We start from the raw sequence: 17,371 nt of genomic DNA on the forward strand, positions 1-17,371 counted from the left end.
CTATGAGAAATTATAAATATGATAGATGAGAGAAATCCATAAAGACCAGTATGAAATGATGATGTAGTGGTGAAATAGCACCAAGAGAATAATTTGCAAGATGACTAACACAATGTAGAAGAAAACAACTTTGAAGGGCTTCTAAAATTTGATCAAAGCAGTGACCAATGATAACTTCAGAAACTGATGGTAAAGTCTGCTTCTTACTCTTGGTAAAGTGAAAGTGAAATATGTATTTTCAGATATAGGTAAATATATTGGTTTGTATTGCTTGGTTGTACTTATAAGACTGCAAGGGAAGGATTCTATTGGGGAAAGGGGGTGATTTCTATGTGTTGATAGTAAAAAAAATTTTTTTAATGTTCAAAAAAAGAGCATTAGTAAAAACTTTAAAAACACATCAGAAAACAAAGTCAGAAAGGAACATAGAATAACAGGGTAATTTTGATACCACCTTGTTTTAATATATATACACTTAAAAAACAAATTATATCAGTTCACAGTTTCTCTCATCTCTTTTATTTTTATATACTGAAATGTGTGTATATATTGATCACTGAAATAATATTGAAGGATTAAAAGAAATACAGTCTCCCTTCACAACTGATCCAGTGAGTGAGGCCAGAATTCTAACCCTTAGTGGAAATGTGATCCTCTACTCATCTGGGCTTTCCTCCAAAACCCATTTTATTTAATAGATATGAGGAACAATTTCCCAGCTTTATAAATCATAAACTGTTGCATTAGTTTACCTAAGAAGTTTGAGTATACAATTAAAAGAAGATTTTCTTGATGACTTAAGTAATCTCCAATTTAGAATCTCATTTGATTTGCTACAAACATCTAAAAAATACTTTTGTGAAGCTATGAGGTTAACAAAATCATTTTAACACATGCACAACACTTACTTTGATAACTCCTTCATTTCATCATCATAAACTTTTTTTCTATCAGATAACTCTTCTGGTAAATAGCGAAGTATTAATTCTTCAGTCAATATGGTTTTTTTATAACTTCTGCTTGCCAAAAACTGCAATAAAATAAATTGTTAAGCAAGTCATATTGACACATGTCAAATTCAAAAAAATTAAATAAATTTGACACTAATTCATTTCAACAACAAAGCTTCTGCTTCTTGGCCTTAAGGTACCAAAAAAAGCTATAGGAAAGTATTAAAAACTTTTAAGGCAGTGCAGTTGCCTCAAGAAAAATGTAACCAGTAGCTTACAAATATATAAAGTTGTTTCAAAACTTATTTATGTTTATATAGATGTTTTAACTGGTATAGAGAATAGTATTTTTTGTTTTAAATAGTGTTTTTATAATAGTAAATAGTTTATAGACAACACCCCAGATGAGGTCTCATATCTTATAATATATGGAGAACTTTATCAAATTTACAAGAAAAAGCCATCTCCCAATTGATAGATGGGCAAAAGATATGAACAGACCATTTTCAGATAAGAAACCAAAGTCAGATGTAGGTAAATGAAAAATGCTCTAAATCACTACTTGTTAGAGAAATGCAAACCAAAACCAAAAATTCTGAGATATATCATCTCACACTCAACAAAGTGGTTAAAATTAAAAAAGGGAAAAATGACAAATGCTGGAGGGGATACAGAAAAATGAGAACACTAATAAACTGTTGGTGGAGACATGAACTGATCAAACTTATTATGGAGAGCAATTTGGAACTACATCCAGAGAATTATAAAACTGTATGTACCTTTGGGCCCAGCAATATCACTGGCTGGCCTGTATCCCAAGAAAGACAGAGAAAAGGGAAAATAATTCATATATTCCAAAAGATTTATAGCAGCTCTCTCTTTGGTGGCGAAGAATTAGAAATTGAGGGGACACCCATCAATTGGAGAATGGCTAAAAAAAATTGTGGTATTTCATTGTGATGGAATACTACTACGCCTGATTAGCAGGCTAATTTTTTAAAAACTTGGAAAGAACTACACAGGATAATGAACAATGAAATGAGGAGAACCAAGAGAATATCATACATAGCCACAGAATTAATAGTGGAAGAATACCAGATTGTGAACTGAAGGTGAAAACATGAAAGATTTAATTAATATTAACATGTTGGTTTCCTGGGCAATACCTTTTGTGATGAGATTAGGAAGGGGTTGGGATACTGGTGGATAGGATTTATTATGAAGATATGAAGAAAAGAAAATTAAGCATACAAGAGATTGGTAATTTCATTTGTGTACAATCTGCTTTTTCTTTGTGTATAAAAATGCTTTCATTTGATTTTGTAAAATTTGGAATAAAATAAGTTATTTGTACAACAAAAATAAGTAAATGAATAAAAAGATAGATTTGGCCTTCCTCATATTTTTGTAACTAAACCTCAGAAGAAAAGGCAAATACATTTAAAATGGCAATGTTTTGTTGTTAAGTATTGCACAAGTTCCATATAAAAGCAATACTAGTTTGCCTAGTTCCACGCAGATATATGTGAGAGCATGACATGAGGATATTTCTTTTCAACAAAATTCTTCCATATGTCAAGGTATATAATTTTGGGGAATATTGAAATACTATGCTTGATGCCAAACATTTTTTTAGAGTCACTGGGTTATGTGTTTTGTTTTTTAATTTCTGGATTTGAACTTGGGTGACATCCTTGCAATCTTTCAGGAGGCTGTCTTACCCCAGAATGATCAGTCAGCCCAGCCCCAGTTTTACTGTTATCTTAAAAACTTTTCCAACATATCTTACCTACTTTCTAAGGAATTTTGTTAAGTCTCAGTGAGAAAGGCCAAGTAGAAAATAAACTATGACATTTCATAATAGTGCATACAGATTATTATGTTATCTAAAAAGGAGTAATATGTATTAATATTTATTTTATGCTCTATTTTTACTGAGTAGCATAATAAAAGCTGATTTAATTACATACTATCAAATGGGACTTCTGAATATCTATAATAATAACTGATAGCTAAATATGCATAATAATATATCTAAGGAACTATAAGATAATACATCTTAGAAATTAAAGACATTTAATCATGTTCCTCATGTTTTGTTCATTTTTATTATTTAAAATTCTTTAAAAATTAGTAGCACACATGGTATATAACTTTCTATGAATCATAAGATTTCATTACCCCATTACATCTGACAATATAAATACAATAATGCCTCACTTTTGAGAAGCTGACTTCTAGAAAACCAACCATTTATAATATTGCTGTGAGCCCAGATACAAAAATGGCACAGACACAAATAACTGCCACAAAAATCTGCATCCTTCCACAGCAGATGATACATACAACAAAATAGCAGATTTCCAAGCAGGCTCATTCTGATAACAACAAAAGTGACTGCTGACAGCCGAAGGAAGATATAGAATAATTATCCATATAAGAACACACAAAACTCCAGGTCATTCAATGTGGGGATGGAGACTCCTGCACACCTCAATATTCTCACTAAGAACACAACTTTACAAATGCAGATATGTATAATTGATAAGTCTTCAAGGAAATATTACATTCAGCATGAAGTTTTAGAAAGCATGGAAATGTGTATTATAGATTATTTCCAGCAAAAAAACAGTTAAAGCAAAAAATATTTAGGCACCAACTATAAACTCTCATGGCAAATTCATTTAAGTGGAACATTAGATTCTACAAGAAGAATTGCTGTTAATAACTTACATTTTAGTTTAGCACTTTAACTTTTCAAAGTTCTTTTATTATCAACTAATTTTATCAACAGTGCTCTGTGATGGGGTAAAATTGTGGCATATTCCCATGTTATAGAGAAAAAGAAACCAAAATCCAAACTTCTTGTGACTTGTCCAAGATCAAACTCCAAGTTAATAACAAAGCTAGGACCAGAGCCCAGGCTTTTTGATTTGTCTAGTAACATTTATCTAATATGAATGTATATTTTTCAATCAGGAGAATAAATTATGAGTTTGAGGCACATTTCTTTGCTATTCTGTTTACTTCCATAGGATCCAAATAATGACTACAAACTGAGATCAAAAACAAAAACAAAAAAGCCAACCAATTTTCCAAAGGAAAGCTAGGTTTTAATGGTTTGGGATTCAAACTAAATGTAAAATGATTCCATGTAGTATGTTTGGGACCTGAACCTATTTTGTCATCAACTATATGTCCTCTGTACCTTTAAAATGTGTGACACTAAAGATAATTAATGTATAACCAACTCTTGTGTGTATATTCCAGAAGAAAGAAGTCAGAGAAAAAAGACAACAGACATGCTCAATGAGGACTGAGGACAAGTGGCAAGGCCAAGAGGTAGGTGAGAAACTTCAAACTTTTTCCTTATGTGTGGAAGGAAATTATCCACTAGAGATGAGGCATATGACACGCTCTTCTGTATTACATGCTTACTTCAGAAAGCTTCTCTTTGCACAGTGGACAATCTGGTGTATGGTCAAGGCAGCGCTCAAGACATTTTAGGCAGAAAGTATGCCCACATGGTGTGGTAACAGGTTCATAGAATAATCTGATAAAGGGGAGAAAACAATGTCAGTATTATTCTCAACAAAAAAAGAATATATTTTGAAAAGACTTTACAACTGAATTTTTATCCACATTAACTGTAATTGGTATTTGTTTTTATACTCCTGCTTCAGGATCAATTTCATTTTTATTTTATCTTCTTATCAAAGGAGACTGGAGAAATATTATCCCAAAATTTACTAATATAAAATTTTGTGAAGTAGTTGTTGACTATGAAATTATCTATTAGAACAAGGGTTCTTGGGGCAGCTAGGTAGCTCAGTGGATTGCGAGTCAGGCCTAGAGACGGGAGCTCCTAGGTTCAAATCTGGCCTCAGACACTTACTTCCCAGCTGTGTGACCCCGGGCAAGTCACTTGACCCCCATTGCCCACCCTTACCATTCTTCTTCCACCAAGGAGCCAATACACAGAAGTTAAGGATTAAAAAAAAGAACAAGGGTTTTCTCAACCCTTTTTTTATGTGTGTGCCATGGACTACTGGAGGCATGGTGAAGCCCCTGTATCTGTTTTCAGAATAATAGTTTTAAATGTATAAAAGTAAAATAAAGATGTATAAAATTAAATAAATTACAGAATTATAAGAAAGGAAAAATGAATTGAATTGTATTTAAATATAGTTATATGGAATACTACTACAGCATAAGAAATGATGAACAGGTTAATTTCAAAATAATATAGAAAGACCTACAAGTAATTTCAAAAAGTGAAATGAGTAGAACCAAGAGAATATTATACATAGCTAACAAATGTCCACCTCCAAAGAAAGAACTGATAAACAGAAACACAAAAGTCATATTTATATATAACCATTGGGGTTTTTTTTGGGTCAAATGATGCCTTCTCTAGAGCAGGAAGAGGAGAGAAAGAGGGAGGATATCTGAGAATTTTAATGTAATCAATAAACAAATAAATCAAATTCTCTAAAAAGAAGAGAAACATAGTTATTTTTAAAATTCCATAAATCTGTGAACCCCAGATTAAGAACCCTTGTTCTAGAGAATAAAACACTTTTTCTTTTAGGCACAAAATTTCACAAGACCACATTTTATATTTTATTTCTGTAGTTCTGATGTACTATACCTCATACAAAGTGAGCATTCAAAGTCTGATGCATCTAACAAGATTACTGGACTCTTTCCCAATTTAGGACTTGGAACAATTTGAGGTAAGGTCTCTCCATCTAAGAAAAAATTGACAATAGTATTAGCAATATTCAAGTTAAGTGCATTTGAATAACAAAAATCTAATAGGTATCATTCTTTGGAAAAAATATGTAAATTTAGCATAAATAAGTTTCATAGAATTATAAAAATTAGATGCCTGATTAAACACATTGCTTTTCTTTTAATTAGTAAGCACACAGAAATGATGATCTTGTAAGTAATTATGTAGATTAAACTAGCCCTAAAAAATATCTGTGAGTAATCTAGCTAATGGCAGCTATCATTAGTCACTATTTATTCTTTTCAGTACTAATCAATACCCTTAGGACATGAGTAAAAGCAAAGGAATTAAATCAGTTAATTTACTACTTACTAGAAATTCTGATATTTTTTGATTGAGTGAGGAATTGAGTTTTGAAACTAATAACTAAAAGATTTTTGTATAATGTGGATTACAATTTATCATGAAACAATCTCTTTTTTATTAAAGAGATATTAAGATAAGTTTGTATTGACCACCACAGAGTTATAGAAGGTTAAATTCAAGTTAACACAGCTTAAACTCTCAAATAATAAAAGCAATATATACTAAATAAACATCATAGTAATCACTCTTGTTAATTTGGATTAAAGTTCTGCTTCAAAATGCTCCCTTGTGGGGGCAGCTGGGTAGCTCAGTGGATTGAGAGCCAGGCCTAGAGATGGGAGGTCCTAGGTTCAAATCTGACCTCAGACACTTCCTAGCTGTGTGACCCTGGGCAAGTCACTTAACACCCATTGCCTAGACTTTACCATTCTTCTGCCTTGGAACCAATATTTGGTTCCAAGACAGACGGTAAGAGTTTTTTAAAAAATGCTCCCTTGTATATTACCAGGATTTGATTCTCCCCCAACTTTAACTGGACATAGTTAGCTGGGATATACCTGACAAAATCATATCCAAAAATTAAAAAAATGAAATTGCATTTATTTCTTTTACCTTATTTATTATAAAATCAAGTCACCTCATAAAATCCTTTAGACAGCATCTATAACTAGGGTGCTAGAAAGGCTAGTCTTAGTTATTAATCAATTGATAAGATGAAGAAGTTAGCTTAAGAGCTCCTGTTATCAGTTCTAGAATGCTTAAAGTATACAACTTGAGTGATTTTTGGAAAAAGATAAAAATTATATAGTTGGTATTTGCTTTTATATGAATAACAGAATGCCCAGATTTTATCTTTAAGTGAGCCATTAATCATAAGATCAATAAGTCTCTTTTAATATTCATTGTCTCAGGGTATTAATTATAGGATCAATAAAATGATCTGTAGAATTTAGCAACTATTATTAGCTAATCTACTTTGAACACTTTGTTTTGTTAATCCATGATCTGTATTAATTGTCAAAAGCCTATAAAACAACTGTGAATATCCAAAAGATGTCTGACACAAGTTAGGTATGGTGAAATCTCCAGCTCTATTTTCCACAATTAAAGATGGATCTTTAGCCCAGAATGATGGCCCAGATTTCTTTATTTTCTTATAAGAAGTGCCAGAGCAATGAACTCAGCTTTCTGGACCCTTTTTTTTCCTAAAAATTTAATTGGTTTAATGCCAAGTCACGGTGTAGATATTCTGTATTTTTATTTTAAAATACAGATATTTATTCTTCACCTGTTTTAAGAGGGGGGAACAAATTATCTAGAGTGTTTCATGTTTGGATGGTAAGTACAACAAATAATTTAAAATAGATGGCTGGGAATAAAATAACATATTTCTTAAAACAACTTAAGAAATCACCAATGCTTTTATCACTCTTGGCTCAGTATATAATATTTAAACAAATATAGTTTCTTAATAGTTTTCAATCTCCAGCAACAACATGTCTAGGAAGTTTAGTTGCATGTGAAGTGTGGGAAAATTTCACTTTGTGAAGTCATTAACTTTAAGCCCAGGCCAAGAACCTATTAGCACTTCTGCCCAGCTGCCACTACTGAGTAAGTCCCCATTTCACTCCTATTTCACAACACTGGATTACACTTTTTTGAACCTAACAGGTGAGTTTTTAAAAAATTTATTGAGGGAGGAGGGTACGCCTTGATTCAAAAAATTATGTAAATTCTACTCAGTTGGCTATGCTATATACTTTACTTGTTTGTTTAATTAATTTTTATTTTAAATATTTTTCCCTCTCCCCACCAAACGCTCCTAACCCCCCTTATCAGCTATACTATATAAACAAATATGAGAGTGTATCTTCTAACTACTCCCTGTAAGATATACAACAGAAGTTAATATTCAATTCTTTGAAATCACATTCTCCAATGAGTTGTAGATCACAAACCTTCCTTGGAAATTTTGTTAGGGATGTTGAGATTTGGTACATCTTCCAAATCAGTAGAAAACTTTCTTTTTAAATTAGCACTAGATACATTGGAAAGGGCAGTTTTAAAAGTCTTTTTTTTATCTTCAAAGTGTAGATCTAGTACATGATGTGACACTGAAGAATCAGAGTTTTGATAGACATCAGACTCCTGGGACAGAATTTTGTCGAATTGGAACAATGAATCCTGGAAATTAAAGATATAAATAACTTAAGGGAAGAAAATCAGGTAAAAGGACAGCTTAACAATCTTTAAAGAAACAAGAGCCTATAGTCTCCTCTTGTAGCCCACTTCAACTGCTATTAGACCTTAAAAATGCCAGATTTTCATGGTTAGTATTTCGAAAGAAAATCACCCTGAGCTCCAATCTCCTTAAAAAAAAAAAAAAAAAAAAAAAAAAAACACCTTCTCAAATGTCAAAGTAATCCCTCCAATTTCTCTTCTATAGGAAAATAATACAGATTCAACTTTTTTTTTTCTATCAAAGGTCATTTCTTCTAACCCTTTCTTATGTCATTTTTGTAGTACAGCAGAAAGGGTTCAAGACTTAGACTAAGAAGATTCGTGAATTAAAATTCTACCTCTGACAATTAGCAGCTTGGTTACCATGGGAATGCTAAACTTTCCAAACCTCAGTTTCCTTTTTTATAAAATAGGAGTAATTACACTTGTAGTAGTCACCTCGCAGATTTAAGAACAAAATGGCCTGATGTACACAAAACCTTAAAATGTTATATAAATGAGCAATATAATTACTATTTTTTCATTATTCTTCTTGATATCTTCTAAATTACACAACTTTCACAACTGAGGAGTTGCAAAATGGAGTACCTTAATCAATAACTACAATTAGATACAAACCAAACCAAGCATAACTCAAGGATTACTTGTAGGTTTTTCATGTTGTACTTAATATATCTCAAGTATTCTGCCAAGTTGTTTAATAAACACTCAGCACTACTATACCAAAAAATGAATGCATGTCCTACCTTAGAACATCCTGCACTGGAATCATCATCTAGTTTAGACTTAGTATTAATGCTGCTCAGAAATTTAGGTTTCAATCTGGTGTAAGGTGTTCGACTTCGGAAGGGAGATGATAAATTTTCATGTACATTTTCCAAAGCTGGGAAAAACACTTCACACATTATCTGAATAATTACAAAGAAAAGAAAATATTTGGGCCACACTTTCAGAAACCTAGACAACATAGCTCTGAAAACTGATAGAAGATTATGAAGTCTAAAGGATGTTTAACCTAAACAACTTCTAAAAGAGCTACCACATATTATGTAGTTGAAAAAGATAAAAACAAATAAGACCTAATAGATTAAAAAGAATTTCTCCACAGTGGGACTGATTTCCCCTTAGGGAATAGTAACAATTGAGTTCTAAGCACCTTAACTTTCAGTAGTTACAGTACATGTGCATCAAAACAACCTACTCTCTAAATGCTAAAGCATGTGCTACTGGATTTATTTGACATAATTTTAAAAAAAATCCTTATAAATAAGAAATAATCAGTTTTCTGTACCAGGCAGTTACTGGGGGAAAAAAATTAACAAAAAGCTGACCAGTATCATGCTTATGAGTGAAAATCTGATTAATTACTAAGCAAAATACAAGTGAATTCATTTATATTGCATCAATATACTGCAATAGACATTTTGACATACCTGTCTTTTCCCTGGTGTATTTTGTCCATTGATGTAGACTACCACCCCATCGTTTCTTCTCATTTTATACATTATCAATATTTTATTTTGTTATGGTTTTCCCATAAACCCTCCATAGAAGATCTGAGGTGGTTAAAGTCTTTTCTTGTGTTCTTTTGGTATAACAGGTTATTTTTTAAATTCTCTTTACTGGCCATAATCTCTTCAAGTAAAAATAAATATCCTCAATATAGTATTTTACGCCCCTTATTCTCTTTATTCTTTGTTTTTTTATTTGATTTTTAATTTTTAAAAATGTTTTGCTATGTTTACATGATACATTTTCTTTCCCTCCCCCTCCTGGAGTTGAGAAGTAATTCCACTCGGTTATCCAAATATTACAATTTGATACCTATTTCCATATTATTCATTTTTTTTAATGTTATTTTTTAGAAAAAAATGTTTTTCCATGATTACATGATTCATGTTCTTACTCTCTCCCTCCCACAGCTGATGTGCATTTCCACTGGTTTCTTCATGTGTCATCGATCAAGACCTATTTCCATATTGTTGACAGTTGTACTGGGGTGGTCATTTAGTCTACATCCCAAATCATGTCCTCATCAACCCGTGTGTTCAAGCAGTTGTTTTTCTTCTGTGTTTCCACTCCTGTAGTTCTTTCTCTGAATGTGGCTAGTGTTCTTTCTCATAAGTCCCTCAGAACTGTCCTGGGTCATTGTATTGCTGCTAGTACAGAAGTCCATTACATTCTATTTTACCACAGTGTATTGGTCTCTGTATACAGTGTTCTTCTGGCTCTACTCCTTTCACTCTGCATCAATTCCTGGAGGTCATTCCAGTTCACATGGAATTCCTCCAGTTCATTATTCCTTTGAGCACAATAGTATTCCATCACCAGCATATACCACAATTTGTTCAGCCATTCCCCAATTGACAGGCATACCCTTGTTTTCCAGTTTTTTGCCACCACAAAGAGTACGGCTACAAATATTTTTGTACGAGTCTTTTTCCCTATGATCTCTTTGGGGTACAAACCCAGCAATGGTATGGCTGGATCAAAGGGCAGGCATTCTTTTAGCGCTCTTTGAGCATAGTTCCAAATTGCCATCCAGAATGGTTGGATCAATTCACAACTCTACCAGCAGTGCATTTAGTATCCCAATTTTGCCACATCCCTTCCAACATTCATTACTCTCCCCTGCTGTCATTTTAGCCAATCTGCTAGGTGTAAGGTGGTACCTCAGAGTTGTTTTGATTTGCATTTCTCTAATTATTAGAGATTTAGAACACTTTCTCATGTGCTTATTGATGGATTTTATTTCTTTATCTGAAAATTGCCTATTTGTGTCCCTTGCCCATTTATCAATTGGGGAATGGCTTGATTTTTTGTACAATTGATTTAGCTCCTTGTATATTTGAGAAATTAGACCTTTGTCAGTTTTTTGTTATATTTTTTCCCAATTTGTTGTTTTCCTTCTGATTTTGGTTGCATTGTTTTTGTTTGTTCAAAAACTTTTTAATTTCATGTAATATATTTTACATTTTGTAATTTTTTCTAACTCTTCCTTGGTTTAAAAATCTTTTCTGGGGGCAGCTGGATGGCTCAGTGGATTGAGAGCCAGGCCTAGAGACAGGAAGTCCTAGGTTCAAGTCTGGTCTCAGACACTTCCCAGCTGTGTGACTCTGGGCAAGTCACTTAACCCCCATTGCCTAGCCCTATAACAAATAAAAAAAATTAATATAGAGGGATATATATAAAAGATATTAGGGTTTAAAATAATTAAAAAAAATCTTTTCTTTCTTTCCCAAAGATTTGTCAAGTATACTATTCTGTGTTTGCCTAATTTTCTTATAGTTTCCTTCTTTATATTCAAGTCATTCACCCGTTCTGAATTTATCTTGGTGTAGGGTGTGAGATGTTGATCTAAACCTAATCTCTCCCATATTGTTTTCCAATTTCCAGCAGTTTTTGTCAAATAGTGGATTTTTGTCCCAAAAATTGGGCTCTTTTCATAGACTGTATTGCTGATGTCACTTACCCCAAGTTATTCCACTGATCCACCCTTCTGTCTCTTAGCCAGTACCATATTGTTTTGATGACTACTGCTTTATAGTATAGTTTAATATCTGGTACTGCTAGGACACCTTTCTTCACGTTATTCATTTTTGCAATAGAGCAATCTTTTGAAACCAAAATCCCAAAACTTGTATCCATATAAACAAGAGATAAGACATTTGTTTTTCTTCTATGCCCTTTAATCTCAAATCTTATTTCTACTAAGATCTTACTAATGATGGTATGGAGGCAAACTTGAGTTTTTGAAGGTTATGCCATTTGAAAAAAGCTCTAATAATAGGCTATTGTTCAAGGTCCTAGAACCAGCCTGGTTAAATACAAAAAGGTTCAGCACTAGAAAAGTTGGCCACTGAGTGATTCTTTTTTTTTTTTTAAACAATATATGATATAATCAAAATTTATTGAAATTTGATGAATTTGTATTTATTTGCATATTTAACTGAATTTGTTGAAATGTGAATTTATTGATTCATTGAATTTTTACTTATGAATTGATTTTATTGAATTTTATTTGATTCATTGAAAATTGAGTTCTTATCCCCAACGGTTACTTCAGGGCAAAATGATCTAGATACCTAAACCTCTTGCATCACATTGGCATGTCTAAGTCAAAAAAAAAAAAGACTCTGTTTCTTCAATATAACATCATTATTTCACAGAGAATTGGGTTATGCCTATTTACTATTATAAAGAACTATGTATTTATTGGCCAGAGGGATAAAATGGCATCCAAATGAGATAATGGAATAGCAAAATTCTTAAATTCACACAAAGTGCTTATTAATAGCTACTTTACTTATAAAAGCATCTCAACAGGAAAAAATTAGAAATCAAAGGGATGCCTATCAAATGTGTATGATTGTGAAGGAATACTACTGTGCTATAAGAAATGACATATAGGATGGTTTAAGAAAAACATGGGAAGACTTATATGAGCTGATGCAAAGTGAAGTGAACAGAATATTGTACCTAGTAAGAGCAATATTGTAATGGTGATCAAACTGGGAAAGACTTAGCTATTCTGATCATCAATACAATGATTGATGAAAGTTCCAAAGGACCCATGATGAAAAATGTTACCCACTTTCAAAGAAAGAACCGATGAACTCTTGAGGGCTGACTGAAGCAAATTTTTTCATTTAATTTTTCTTGGGTTTTTTTTTTTTTTTGGTGGGGGGGAAAGGAAGAACATGGTTAATGTGGAAATATGTTTTACATGACTTCACATGCATAACTGATAATATGTTGATTGCCTTTTCAATGAAAGGGGAGAATTTGGAACTCAAACTTTTTCAAAATGAATATAAGTTTTTTTAATGTAATTGAGAAATGTTTTCGCAAAATAAAGTAGAATAAAAAAAAATTTTAAGGGAAAAAATGTAGCCCAACATAAAGGGGAAAAACCCCTCAAATTAACACTATACCTTTTGTGCTTCTTTCTTCATTATTCCACGCCCAGGATTTAAGGCAACACAGTAAAGAAACTCCTTCAATGCCTCCTCAGTTTTTCCCAATCCCAAAAGAGCCTGTGCTTTCACATAATGTCCCTGTAAGTAGCAAATAAAAGATAAACACCTAAAATGCAATATACCTATAACTCATCCTACTTTAAGAGTAATTTGAAGAATAATTAATGGATCTATTTTGTTAAATGAATTTTAAAAACAAATGAGCCACATCTGAATGACTGCTACAATATAAAGTCAAAAACCAAATTATTAAAGTCTAAATTTCTCACATCTACTTATTAGATTACAAAAAAATTCACAGTATTTTATAGTCAGAAGAGACAAACAGGCTTGATTATTTTTTCTAAGGCTAATCTGGTAGCTCAGCTTTTGTTAGGAGATGCTCACCACTATTTAATACACATATCTTTTGATTCATTTACACGTTTTAACGTTATTTGCTTAAAGAGAAGCAGGGCTTCCTTTGATTCATCATAAAACACCACATTTGAGTTTCAAAATTATTGTATTTTGACAACAAGCAAGTTAGGCTTAATTTCTCCTTGCAGAAACTATGCCATTCTTTTCCAGCAGAGTATTATGGTTTTGATGATCAGTACTTTTATTATTTTATTTATTATAAATTTTAATTTATATAATATATAATATACATGTATAGTATATAATAAATATATTGTAATGTATTTATACTATAATATAGTACATATAATATATAAATAATATAATACACATTATTATCTACTATAAATAAATTTTATTTATTATGTTAACAGGTTTTACAAAACAAAAGTTAAAAACCTTAATTCTATTTTCCCACACTTTAAACTGTCTCAATCCAAGAGTTTTTTAATATTAAAAAGTGATTTCCATATTTACAATCACCTATCTACTGTGCTCTGGCATATCAGCCATTAATAGCAGGTTATACATATGTTAGGCAATGGCTCTCAGTTTCATCCCTGTTATTTCTTTAATTCTCAGCTACATGCCATATTATTTTTCCAAGAACAAATATATATATTAATTCACTTGCTTATTCTAATCTTAAATCAAAGGTAACTATTGACAGTAAAACACACACATACAAATAAACTGGAGGTAATCAAAGAGAAATACACTAGTACTCAGAAGGACTAGGAAAGGTTTCTTGAAGAAACTTGAGGTAGGCTAGGAAAGTCATGAGAGAGATGAAAAGGGAGAAATTTCAAATACTGGAGACTCATTGGATGAAAATGCACAAATTTGAAAGATGGAGTGTTATGCACAAGGAAAGAAAGAAAGCAAGTATCACTGGATTATGGAAGATCTAGAATGGAACTAAAGTATAAGGAGACTGGAAAAGTAAGAGGTGTTAGGTTATGAAGAGCTCAAATCTGCCTCCTTGGATTCTTCAAGTCCCGACTAAAATTCTACTTTCTTTAGGAAGACTCTCCCAACTACTCTTAAATCTAGTGCCTTCCTTCTTTTGATTATTTTCTATTTTTCCTGCATAGCTTATTTGTACATATTTGTTTGCTTGCTTTCTCCCCGTATTAGATTTTGAGCTTCTTGAGGACAGGAAGCATCTTTTGCCTCTTTCTGTATTCCCAGCATATAGCACATTGCCTGATACAACAGGACTTAACAAATGCTTAATAACTGACTTTGAAAACCAAGAGGATTTTATATTTCATTCTGGAAGTTGTAGGGGCCTGCTGGAGTTTATTGTGTGTGTGGGTGGAGGGTAACATGGTCAGACATATACTTTATGAAGATCATTCTGGCAGCTAAAGGATGGACTAGAGCACAGAGAAACTTGTAGAGGGACCAAGCAGCAAACTGTTGTGGCAGTCCAGACATAGGATAAAGTGGCAATGTGAGGAGAGAAGGGAATGTAAAAAGAGGAAAATTATGAAGGTAAAATTGACAGGATTTGGTAGTAGCCTGGAAATGAAAAACAAGAGTGAGAAGTTGAGGATAACAAACTAGGTTATGAGCCTAGCTGTCTAAGATGGTGATAGCTTCCACAATAATAAGGAAGTGAAAAAGAATCCATACCAGTTCTACTTGGTTTCAACTCTTTGAAATAAGATGCCCCTCATGGGGCAGCTAGGTGACTCAGTAGATGGAAAGCCAGGCCTAGAGATGGGAGGCCCTGACTCAAATCTAGTCTCACAGACATTTCTTAGCTGTGTGGCCCTGGGCAAATCATTTAACTCCAATTGCCTAACCTAGTGATGGGCAAACCATTCCCTGCAGGCCAGATCCAGGCCTTAGTTTGCCCATCACTGCCTTAAGCAATTCCCCTAATCACTAGGCCCCCACATCCAGGTGTAATGATTAGGGAATTGTTTAAGGCAGTGATGGCCAAACTATGGCCTGGATCTGGCCTGTGGGGAATGGTTTGCCCATCACTGGCCTAACCCATATGGTTCTTACCAATAAATAAAATGACCCTAAGCCAGGTACCCTTTGGATTCCCCTCCCTCTAACCTCATTTCTTTTTGTGAGTTGTGTTCCCCCAGCAGTTTGTAAACTCCTCAAGGGCAGGGATTCTTTGTCTTGTTTGTGTCTATAGTACTTAGCACATTGCCTGGCACATAGTAGGTGCTTAATAAATGTTTATGGATTTGAAGAGATAATGAATTAATTTTGGACTTATTGAATTTAAGATGGTTACGGAAGATACAGTAAGAAATATCCAATAGACAGCTGGAGACCTCCTGGAAGTCAGGAGAGAAGTTATGGCTGAATATATCTCTATCTGAATAGAAATGAACATTGACTACATGGGAACTATTGAGATCACCAAACAAAATAGTATAAGGGGAGGAAAAAAAGAGAAGAGAGCCCAAGACAAAGTCATATGGGACACCCATGGTCAATTCAGCATGATCAGGATTGAAGATACAGCAAAGAAAACTGAGGAGCTGTCAAACAGGAAGGTGGAGAATCAGGAAAAAGCAAACTTATGGAGAAAAGAATATCAAGGAGGCGGTGATGAACAATGTTAAGTGCCATAAGAGGTCAGGAAAGATGAGAATCAAGAAAAGGCTGATAGATTTAGCAGTTTGTAACTGGAGAAAGTAGTTTCTTGAAATTCTTGAAATAAAGATTGAAGAGAGTTAAGAAGAAGGTAAAGGAAAGGAAGGGGAAGCCTTGCAAGAAATTTAGTCATGATAGGGAAGCAAGATACAGGATGATATGCAGCAGGGATGGATGGATTGAGTACTTCTGGAGCATGAGAAAGACACGAGTGTGCTTGTAAACAGCAGGGAAGCAGTCATTAGAGAGGGAGAGATTCAAGAAAAATAAAAGTGGGGATGATGGTGGAAGCAGTCTGTTGAAGCAGGATGGGATCACTTGTGCAGATAAGACATTTTGCTTGGTAGGGAAACAGGCCATTCCTTCATGTTGCTATTATTCATAATTTGCTTTCAAAGAGGACAAATGACATCACGGAATGATTTTCTGACTTGTATATGAAATGGATTTAAATGAGGCAGAGTTGCACAAAGTTATCTGTCTCACTCTCTCTTCCAGTCATTCAAGTATAGTGACAACACAAAGGTCAAAACAAGTCGTGATAGCTCAGGATGCAGTGGATGACTCTGGTATCTTCAATGAACCAAACTCTAAGGGCTCCACAGAACCTGCTTCAGCCACCTCTATAGCCACAGGAACAAATTGTTCTCATCTGCCCATTCCCCTATTCTGCCAGGGAAAGTCTTCACATAGTTGAGGCAGACATTCCTCTAATTCACCAATTGAGTTTGAGGTCTGTTTGGTTTAGCCCATCTACCAAAATGCCTTTACTGTGTCTGCTTCAGTTTCTTTGAGCCACAGGTGAGAGGTGAATGAAAGATGGGCATCAAAGGTGGATGAGCAGCACTGAAAAGGATACAAGCTCTTATGACAGAGGTGCTGGTCCTCTCTGAACACCTGATATATCATTTCATTTGAATCAAAAGTGAAAATGGAGAAATAGTGGGGAAAAACATTTGAGTAATGTGAGAAAAAGAGAGAATGAAGAGCTCTCAGTGAATGACTTCATGTGACATTTAAAAGAGCAGTAGACTATGAATGAAGAGATTGGATTCTAAGGGTTATGAAATTAACAG

The 17,371-nt window shown here is 33.4% G+C and overlaps 1 protein-coding gene across 2 annotated transcripts in view; it reads right to left on the reverse strand.

The window, feature by feature from the left end:
- Nucleotides 1-17,371, reverse strand: part of LONRF2 (LON peptidase N-terminal domain and ring finger 2) — a 101,837-nt gene that overhangs the window by 15,952 nt on the left and 68,514 nt on the right. The window contains exons 3-8 of one of the 2 annotated variants that reach the window (XM_044670432.1): nucleotides 13,227-13,349; nucleotides 9,039-9,200; nucleotides 8,010-8,199; nucleotides 5,602-5,695; nucleotides 4,389-4,503; nucleotides 909-1,030 (exon numbers count right to left, since the gene is read on the reverse strand). In XM_044670432.1, the coding sequence (XP_044526367.1) occupies nucleotides 909-1,030; nucleotides 4,389-4,503; nucleotides 5,602-5,695; nucleotides 8,010-8,199; nucleotides 9,039-9,200; nucleotides 13,227-13,349 (806 nt within the window). Of the gene's footprint in view, nucleotides 1-908; nucleotides 1,031-4,388; nucleotides 4,504-5,601; nucleotides 5,702-8,009; nucleotides 8,236-9,038; nucleotides 9,201-13,226; nucleotides 13,350-17,371 lie in introns of both variants that reach the window. The other variant, XM_044670434.1, reaches the window with a different exon arrangement.

The sequence above is a fragment of the Gracilinanus agilis genome, chromosome 3 (genome assembly GCF_016433145.1).
Source record: "Gracilinanus agilis isolate LMUSP501 chromosome 3, AgileGrace, whole genome shotgun sequence".
NCBI lineage: Eukaryota > Metazoa > Chordata > Mammalia > Didelphimorphia > Didelphidae > Gracilinanus > Gracilinanus agilis.